The 11,024-nt window shown below is 51.8% G+C and overlaps 1 protein-coding gene across 1 annotated transcript; it reads left to right on the plus strand.

Annotated features, from left to right (window-relative positions):
• The first annotated feature begins 1,171 nt into the window (after nt 1–1,171).
• On the plus strand, nt 1,172–3,150 carry cuedc2 (CUE domain containing 2). The gene is made up of 2 exons (XM_038981954.1): nt 1,172–1,618; nt 1,789–3,150. The coding sequence occupies exon 2, from the start codon at nt 1,803–1,805 to the stop codon at nt 2,640–2,642; it is 840 nt and encodes a 279-aa protein (XP_038837882.1). The 5' UTR covers nt 1,172–1,618; nt 1,789–1,802; the 3' UTR covers nt 2,643–3,150.
• Nucleotides 3,151–11,024: the final 7,874 nt, after the last annotated feature.

An 11,024-nucleotide genomic window follows, 5' to 3' on the forward strand; every position in this document is an offset into this window, starting at 1 on the left:
TAGTCAGGATCAAGGAAAAGATGAATGGAGCAAAGTACAGAGAGATCTATGATGAGAACCTGCTCCAGAGTGCTCAGGACCTCAGACTGGGGCGAAGGTTCACTTTCCAACATAACAACGACCCTAAGCACACAGCCAAGACGATGAGGGATTGGCTTCGGGACAATTGCTCTGCCAAAACCCAAACTGAAAATAGCTGTGTGGCGACATTCCCCATCCAACCTGACAGAGCTTGAGAGGATCTGCAGAGAAGATTGGGAGAAACTCCCCAAATACAGGTGTACCAAGCTTGTAGCGTCATACCCAAGAAGAATCGAGGCTGTAATCGCTGCCAAAGGTGCTTCAACAAAGTACTGAGTAAATGGTCTGAATACTTAGAAAACTGAAATATCACATTTACATATTTTCTTTAAAATTAGCAAACATTTTTCAAAAACCTTTTTGCTTTGTCATTATGGGATATTTTGTATAGATTGATGAGGGGGGGAAACAATTTAATCAATTTTAGAACGAGACTGTAATTTAACAAAATCTGGAAAAAGTCAAGGGGTCTGAATACTTTATGAATGCACTGTAAAGGTTAACAATTACATTTTAACACTCAAGCACTGATTTAAAAAGAAAACACATAGGATAATGAGGATGATACTAAATGTAGGTTCCATGGCATGGAGAAGGTTATAAAGACATGTATTACTGAATTCCAGCGATTTAAATGTATCAAATGAGGTGGTAGTGGGAGAGTGTGAGTGTGTACTCTCGTCGGGCTTCATCTTGGGTTTCTTGTGGAAGAGACTCTTAGCCTTACACAATGGACAGATAGGAGCGTTATGATGGATCTGTTGGTGGCATGGCAGACAGGCATAGGCTACATTTTACATTTTTGTAATTTAGCAGAAGCTCTGCAATAAGTGCATTCATTTGAAGATAGCTAGGCGAGACAACCACTTCAGTCTTAACTACACTTTTCCTAAATAAAGTAGTTATCAGCAAAGTCAGTGTTGTAGGAAAATACACGTGCGGGTTATATTTGTACATATAAGGGAGTAATGTGACATATAAGCGAACAAATGAAAGTTTAGTTTAAAGTATCGTTATTTTTTCATTTTAGATCCTTTTCATGATATAATCTAACTCCAGAACGATAGGTGGCGGTAAGGAATCATTGTTGACAGCGCTAAACTCGCTAGGAAAAAATGGTTCCATTGTAGTTATTCGTGTGTAAACATTTGAGTTGCTAGCAGTCTAATCTCTTAGCTGGCTAATTATTCACACAGTTTGTAGATACACAATTGGAACAACATTTTATTTCTTGCACGTTTAAGGTTAGATTTGTATTTGCACGTCGTAGTTTTTGTTGCACTTTACTACAACGATATTCGTTTAGGCTTGCTAGCTTTTTGTTCTGCAGCAGTACGGCTACTATAGATAGTTAACGTCAATCCGATTCTCGTCATCTCTTCTGATTACGTGATTGTTGTCCGTCAATAGATCAGAAAATCCTGAAAATAATATATCATAGTGTCCACTTTCTTTGATATTAGTTCGGTTTGGTCAACCTTTGAAAACCTGAAGTTACGTTAGCCATTCTTGCCTGCTTCACAGTCAGCGGTCGCCGGTACGATTAATTTTGTTTTCGTTTTGTTTACTTCTAGCTAGCTATCATCAATTCGTAATGCATTCGTGATAGCGTATAGTTCTGTTAAAGGCGGCATAATTCGCAATCCCGTTTATTTCCGTCGTCACATTTGAATCAATCTGAATCTGGTATTGTTTTTTTGTTAACAGGTTTTGAGCCCATTATGGACCTTCACAAGATAATCCACGATACCCTGCAGGACTTCATTCAGACATGCATTCCCGAAGCAGACCTGAGTTCCCTGGATGATGTGTTGCTTCCCTACATCACTGGAGTCCTGGAGGATCTGGGATCTCAGGAGAGCGTGGAGGAGAACTTTGACGTGGAGGTCTTTGTAGAAATGCTGGAGGCCTACATTCCTGGCTTTGCTGAAATTGACAGTGTTAATGTTTGTGATATGATGTTCAGCCTGGCTTCAAAACTAGCCACAGCCCGGAGTTCAGAAAATAGTGTGCCAAAGGCTAGAATGGAGGTCCCACTGACAGTCAGCGCTACCTCCACTGGGTCTCCTGTGAGAGAGATGCACTGCCTTACTACACAGACTGAGGGGGCCACCGCCAAGGTGCCATTCTCTGAGTGGGAGGCCCAGGAGCCGCTCCTTCTGGAGATGTTCCCCAAGTGCAGACTATCAGAGGCCAGGAGTGCCTTGTCCATTGCTAAAGGTGACATGGAGGAGGCTGTCCGCCTCATCATCGAAGGAGACATCCAGCTCAGCCACACACCTCTAAACGTAAACCATGGGAAGATGGCTTCCCCTCAGGCAGAGCAGAAGATGAAAGAGAGCATCCTGGAGAAGTACATGCTAGTGGACAGGGAGGAGGATAAGAAAACACACAGGCCTGTTGCACCTAAAGATGCCCCTAAAAAACTGGTGCGTTACCACAGCAACCAGGTGGTGACCACAAAAGGGGAGCGGTACCAACTGGTGAAGAAAGAGGAGACGGAGGAGGTGAAGAAGACTTACGTCAGCATCAAACCCGCACGCAAATACAGATTCCATTGATGACTGACTGGCACTCTTCTGGAACACCAGGCGTTGACGTTGTTGTTTACATCCTTTCTGAATGCCTGTTTTTTTTGTTTGCCTGGTTTTGGAAAATGTTTGTTTTTGGTATGTATAAGTGTCTGATTTGAAAAACGTGTGGCCATCGTCTTGCTTCGAATATAATCTCTCCTTTGCAGTGATTCTCTGGCATCATTGTTTTGTTCTCTAGGTGGGTCATGATGTGCTCTTGTGGTGGGCTGGCCATGTGTATAAGACTTGAAGAACCGCTTCATTTGATTCTCATGTCCAAACTGTGTACTGTTTTTTTCCATTTCAGCAGGTGTGACATGGTACAGATTTTTTGGGGTCAGATATGATTTTTATTAGTATTTTTCCTGGCAGGGGGACTTAGCGATTTGGGGTCTGTTTCAAAACACTGTTTTCAGTACTCTATCGCAATACCTTATTCCCCATATAAGGGTAAGTTTAGTCCATTGAGCCTGTGCACCCATTTTTTAAAATAAAATAAAAATAGCTGTTTTTTACTAAAATAAGTTATTAGCGACCTTGTAAACATGCGGCGCCATGTTGGTGAAGTTGTTCCTTAGACTGGAAGTGGTATTTCCCGCAGCATGATAAGGGCCTTTTCTTTTACTAGCGAGGCACTGGAGATCAACTTCTGGAGAATGATAACACAGGTCAACAATCAGCTGAACCCAGAAACTGCAGGAGAGAGCCAGGAGGAGAGGGGGAAAGAGCAGCCCTCCAAGGCAGAAGTTGCAGAGTGAGACGTGGAGGAGGATGGTCATACAAGTACACAGAACACAGAAACTACAGCAGCGAGTAGGAGGAGAGGGGGAGAAAGAGCAGCCCTCCGAGGCAGGGGTTGCAGAGTGAAACGTGGAGGAGGATGGTCATACAAGTACACAGAACAACCAAGAGAGGAGAGGGGAAGTCCACAACCCTAAAGGACAGAGGGAGAGACAGGAGAAAGGGCTGCGGAGGGGTAGGCAGCAGAGGCAGTAAGAGTCTGTGGACCCTGCAAGAGCGAGGAAAGGATCAACCCTGCTGCCCAGACTGGGACCCAGCTGGTCCCCCGACAGCTCATCTCTGCCCTGAAGCACCAGACTGGGACCCAGCTGGTCCCCCTACAGCTCATCTCTGCCCTGAAGCTCCAGACTGGGACCCAGCTGGTCACCCTACAGCTCATCTCTCTGAAGCACCAGACTGGGACCCAGCTGGTCTCCCTACAGCTCATCTCTCCTCTGAAGCACCAGGCTGGGACCCAGCTGGTCACCCTACAGCTCATCTCTCCTCTGAAGCACCAGACTGGGACCCAACTGGTCCCCCTACAGCTCATCTCTCTGAAGCACCAGACTGGGACCCAGCTGGTCCCCCTACAGCTCATCTCTGCCCTGAAGCTCCAGACTGGGACCCAGCTGGTCCCCCTACAGCTCATCTCAGCCCTGAAGCACCAGACTGGGACCCAGCTGGTCCCCCTACAGCTCAGCTCAGCCCTGCTGCCCAGACTGGGACCCGGCTGGTCCCCCTACAGCTCATCTCTGCCCTGAAGCTCCAGACTGGGACCCAGCTGGTCCCCCTACAGCTCATCTCTGTCCTGAAGCTCCAGACTGGGACCCAGCTGGTCCCCCTACAGCTCATCTCTCCTCTGAAGCCCCAGACTGGGACCCAGCTGGTCCCCCTACAGCTCATCTCAGCCCTGCTGCCCAGACTGGGACCCAGCTGGTCCCCCTACAGCTCATCTCTGCCCTGAAGCTCCAGACTGGGACCCAGCTGGTCCCCCTACAGCTCATCTCAGCCCTGCTGCCCAGACTGGGACCCAGCTGGTCCCCCTACAGCTCATCTCTGCCCTGAAGCTCCAGACTGGGACCCAGCTGGTCCCCCTACAGCTCATCTCTCCTCTGAAGCACCAGACTGGGACCCAGCTGGTCCCCCTACAGCTCATCTCTGCCCTGAAGCACCAGACTGGGACCCCGCTGGTCCCCCTACAGCTCATCTCTGCCCTGAAGCTCCAGACTGGGACCCAGCTGGTCCCCCCTACAGCTCATCTCTGCCCTGAAGCTCCAGACTGGGACCCAGCTGGTCCCCCTACAGCTCATCTCTGTCCTGAAGCTCCAGACTGGGACCCAGCTGGTCCCCCTACAGCTCATCTCTCCTCTGAAGCCCCAGACTGGGACCCAGCTGGTCCCCCCTACAGCTCATCTCTGCCCTGAAGCTCCAGACTGGAACCCAGCTGGTCCCCCTACAGCTCATCTCAGCCCTGCTGCCCAGACTGGGACCCAGCTGGTCCCCCTACAGCTCATCTCTGCCCTGAAGCTCCAGACTGGGACCCAGCTGGTCCCCCTACAGCTCATCTCAGCCCTGCTGCCCAGACTGGGACCCAGCTGGTCCCTCTACAGCTCATCTCTGCCCTGAAGCTCCAGACTGGGACCCAGCTGGTCCCCCCTACAGCTCATCTCTGCCCTGAAGCTCCAGACTGGGACCCAGCTGGTCCCCCTACAGCTCATCTCTCCTCTGAAGCACCAGACTGGGACCCAGCTGGTCCCCCTACAGCTCATCTCAGCCCTGCTGCCCAGACTGGGACCCAGCTGGTCCCCCTACAGCTCATCTCTCCACTGAAGCTCCAGACTGGGACCCAGCTGGTCCCCCTACAGCTCATCTCAGCCCTGCTGCCCAGACTGGGACCCAGCTGGTCCCCCTACAGCTCATCTCTCCACTGAAGCTCCAGACTGGGACCCAGCTGGTCCCCCTACAGCTCATCTCTCCACTGAAGCTCCAGACTGGGACCCAGCTGGTCCCCCCTACAGCTCAGCTCAGCCCTGCTGCCCAGACTGGAACCCAGCTGGTCCCCCTACAGCTCATCTCAGCCCTGCTGCCCAGACTGGGACCCAGCTGGTCCCCCTACAGCTCATCTCTGCCCTGAAGCTCCAGACTGGGACCCAGCTGGTCCCCCTACAGCTCATCTCTCCTCTGAAGCACCAGACTGGGACCCAGCTGGTCCCCCTACAGCTCATCTCAGCCCTGCTGCCCAGACTGGGACCCAGCTGGTCCCCCTACAGCTCATCTCTGCCCTGAAGCTCCAGACTGGGACCCAGCTGGTCCCCCTACAGCTCATCTCTGCCCTGAAGCTCCAGACTGGGACCCAGCTGGTCCCCCTACAGCTCATCTCTCCTCTGAAGCACCAGACTGGGACCCAGCTGGTCCCCCTACAGCTCATCTCTGCCCTGAAGCTCCAGACTGGGACCCAGCTGGTCCCCCTACAGCTCATCTCAGCCCTGCTGCCCAGACTGGGACCCAGCTGGTCCCCCTACAGCTCATCTCTCCACTGAAGCTCCAGACTGGGACCCAGCTGGTCCCCCTACAGCTCATCTCTGCCCTGCTGCCCAGACTGGAACCCAGCTGGTCCCCCTACAGCTCATCTCTGCCCTGAAGCTCCAGACTGGAACCCAGCTGGTCCCCCTACAGCTCATCTCTGCCCTGAAGCTCCAGACTGGGACCCAGCTGGTCCCCCTACAGCTCATCTCTGCCCTGCTGCCCAGACTGGAACCCAGCTGGTCCCCCTACAGCTCATCTCTGCCCTGAAGCTCCAGACTGGGACCCAGCTGGTCCCCCTACAGCTCATCTCTGCCCTGAAGCTCCAGACTGGAACCCAGCTGGTCCCCCTACAGCTCATCTCTGCCCTGAAGCTCCAGACTGGGACCCAGCTGGTCCCCCTACAGCTCATCTCTGCCCTGCTGCCCAGACTGGAACCCAGCTGGTCCCCCTACAGCTCATCTCTGCCCTGAAGCTCCAGACTGGCACCCAGCTGGTCCCCCTACAGCTCATCTCTGCCCTGAAGCTCCAGACTGGAACCCAGCTGGTCCCCCTACAGCTCATCTCTGCCCTGAAGCTCCAGACTGGGACCCAGCTGGTCCCCCTACAGCTCATCTCTGCCCTGCTGCCCAGACTGGAACCCAGCTGGTCCCCCTACAGCTCATCTCTGCCCTGAAGCTCCAGACTGGAACCCAGCTGGTCCCCCTACAGCTCATCTCTGCCCTGAAGCTCCAGACTGGGACCCAGCTGGTCCCCCTACAGCTCATCTCTGCCCTGCTGCCCAGACTGGAACCCAGCTGGTCCCCCTACAGCTCATCTCTGCCCTGAAGCTCCATACATTCACAGAGGAGATGAGACGGGTAAAATAATATTTATCTTCACATAACTGTCTATATCTTTTGAGCTGCATGTCCCTACTGGCTGTGCCATTTACTGAGTGTGTGTGTTAATTAACAGGCCATGGACACAGAGCTGCATGACCCATCAGTGTGTGGAGTGTGTGTACAGCAGCAGGCAGCTTTGTCCCTAAACCACATCAGGAGGAAGACTACTCAACTAGACACTAACATACTGGAGGATAAACTACACACACACCTCTGTAACAGGGTACAACACACACACACACCTCTGCAACAGGGTACAACACACACACACACCTCTGCAACAGGGTACAACACACACCTCTGCAACAGGGTACAACACACACACACACACCTCTGCAACAGGGTACAACACACACACACACACCTCTGCAACAGGGTACAACACACACACACACCTCTGCAACAGGGTACAACACACACCTCTGCAACAGGGTACAACACACACACACACCTCTGCAACAGGGTACAACACACACCTCTGCAACAGGGTACAACACACACCTCTGCAACAGGGTACAACACACACCTCTGCAACAGGGTACAACACACACCTCTGCAACAGGGTACAACACACACCTCTGCAACAGGGTACAACACACACCTCTGCAACAGGGTACAACACACACCTCTGCAACAGGGTACAACACACACCTCTGCAACAGGGTACAACACACACCTCTGCAACAGGGTACAACACACACCTCTGCAACAGGGTACAACACACACCTCTGCAACAGGGTACAACACACACCTCTGCAACAGGGTACAACACACACCTCTGCAACAGGGTACAACACACACCTCTGCAACAGGGTACAACACACACCTCTGCAACAGGGTACAACACACACCTCTGCAACAGGGTACAACACACACCTCTGCAACAGGGTACAACACACACCTCTGCAACAGGGTACAACACACACCTCTGCAACAGGGTACAACACACACCTCTGCAACAGGGTACAACACACACCTCTGCAACAGGGTACAACACACACCTCTGCAACAGGGTACAACACACACCTCTGCAACAGGGTACAACACACACCTCTGCAACAGGGTACAACACACACCTCTGCAACAGGGTACAACACACACCTCTGCAACAGGGTACAACACACACCTCTGCAACAGGGTACAACACACACCTCTGCAACAGGGTACAACACACACCTCTGCAACAGGGTACAACACACACCTCTGCAACAGGGTACAACACACACCTCTGCAACAGGGTACAACACACACCTCTGCAACAGGGTACAACACACACCTCTGCAACAGGGTACAACACACACCTCTGCAACAGGTACAACACACACCTCTGCAACAGGGTACAACACACACCTCTGCAACAGGGTACAACACACACCTCTGCAACAGGGTACAACACACACCTCTGCAACAGGGTACAACACACACCTCTGCAACAGGTACAACACACACCTCTGCAACAGGTACAACACACACCTCTGCAACAGGGTACAACACACACCTCTGCAACAGGGTACAACACACACCTCTGCAACAGGGTACAACACACACCTCTGCAACAGGTACAACACACACCTCTGCAACAGGGTACAACACACACCTCTGCAACAGGGTACAACACACACCTCTGCAACAGGGTACAACACACACCTCTGCACAGGTAACCCAGGGTACAACACACACCTCTGCAACAGGGTACAACACACACCTCTGCAACAGGGTACAACACACACCTCTGCAACAGGGTACAACACACACCTCTGCAACAGGGTACAACACACACCTCTGCAACAGGGTACAACACACACCTCTGCAACAGGGTACAACACACACCTCTGCAACAGGGTACAACACACACCTCTGCAACAGGGTACAACACACACCTCTGCAACAGGGTACAACACACACCTCTGCAACAGGGTACAACACACACCTCTGCAACAGGGTACAACACACACCTCTGCAACAGGGTACAACACACACCTCTGCAACAGGGTACAACACACACCTCTGCAACAGGGTACAACACACACCTCTGCAACAGGGTACAACACACACCTCTGCAACAGGGTACAACACACACCTCTGCAACAGGTACAACACACACCTCTGCAACAGGGTACAACACACACCTCTGCAACAGGGTACAACACACACCTCTGCAACAGGGTACAACACACACCTCTGCAACAGGGTACAACACACACCTCTGCAACAGGGTACAACACACACCTCTGCAACAGGGTACAACACACACCTCTGCAACAGGGTACAACACACACCTCTGCAACAGGGTACAACACACACCTCTGCAACAGGGTACAACACACACCTCTGCAACAGGGTACAACACACACCTCTGCAACAGGGTACAACACACACCTCTGCAACAGGGTACAACACACACCTCTGCAACAGGGTACAACACACACCTCTGCAACAGGGTACAACACACACCTCTGCAACAGGGTACAACACACACCTCTGCAACAGGTACAACACACACCTCTGCAACAGGGTACAACACACACCTCTGCAACAGGGTACAACACACACCTCTGCAACAGGGTACAACACACACCTCTGCAACAGGGTACAACACACACCTCTGCAACAGGGTACAACACACACCTCTGCAACAGGTACAACACACACCTCTGCAACAGGGTACAACACACACCTCTGCAACAGGGTACAACACACACCTCTGCAACAGGGTACAACACACACCTCTGCAACAGGGTACAACACACACCTCTGCAACAGGGTACAACACACACCTCTGCAACAGGTACAACACACACCTCTGCAACAGGGTACAACACACACCTCTGCAACAGGGTACAACACACACCTCTGCAACAGGGTACAACACACACCTCTGCAACAGGGTACAACACACACCTCTGCAACAGGGTACAACACACACCTCTGCAACAGGTACAACACACACCTCTGCAACAGGGTACAACACACACCTCTGCAACAGGGTACAACACACACCTCTGCAACAGGGTACAACACACACCTCTGCAACAGGGTACAACACACACCTCTGCAACAGGGAACAACACACACCTCTGCAACAGGGAACTACACACACCTCTGCAACAGGGTACAACACACACCTCTGCAACAGGGTACAACACACACCTCTGCAACAGGTACAACACACACCTCTGCAACAGGTACAACACACACCTCTGCAACAGGTACAACACACACCTCTGCAACAGGGTACAACACACACCTCTGCAACAGGGTACAACACACACCTCTGCAACAGGGTACAACACACACCTCTGCAACAGGTACAACACACACCTCTGCAACAGGGTACAACACACACCTCTGCAACAGGGTACAACACACACCTCTGCAACAGGGTACAACACACACCTCTGCAACAGGGTACAACACACACCTCTGCAACAGGTACAACACACACCTCTGCAACAGGGTACAACACACACCTCTGCAACAGGGTACAACACACACCTCTGCAACAGGGTACAACACACACCTCTGCAACAGGGTACAACACACACCTCTGCAACAGGGTACAACACACACCTCTGCAACAGGGTACAACACACACCTCTGCAACAGGTACAACACACACCTCTGCAACAGGGTACAACACACACCTCTGCAACAGGGTACAACACACACCTCTGCAACAGGTACAACACACACCTCTGCAACAGGGTACAACACACACCTCTGCAACAGGGTACAACACACACCTCTGCAACAGGGTACAACACACACCTCTGCAACAGGGTACAACACACACCTCTGCAACAGGGTACAACACACACCTCTGCAACAGGTACAACACACACCTCTTTCTCATTCAATGGGTTTTGATGAGACATGGAAAGAGGTTAGGAGAATGCAAATGACATTTTCCCAGTATGTTTGTTGGGTGAGCTGCTGAGGAGCCTCCCCAAGCCCTCTGACTCCCTCAGCAGGATCTGGGAACAACTGCAGCCCAGAGGAAGACATAGCAACTTGGGGTTACCTTGGAGACAGAACAGGAATCTGGATGTACTCTGCCAACGCAATGTCAATGAAGGGTTACCTTGAAGGCCCAGAATGTTAACCTGACAGCAGTACAAGAACTGAGCTAAAGGTACCTTCGTACTGGCACTATCACCGTGTGGACATATCTGAAATATCCCCT

Source organism: Salvelinus namaycush, chromosome 42, assembly GCF_016432855.1.
Source record: "Salvelinus namaycush isolate Seneca chromosome 42, SaNama_1.0, whole genome shotgun sequence".
Classification (NCBI taxonomy): Eukaryota; Metazoa; Chordata; class Actinopteri; order Salmoniformes; family Salmonidae; genus Salvelinus; species Salvelinus namaycush.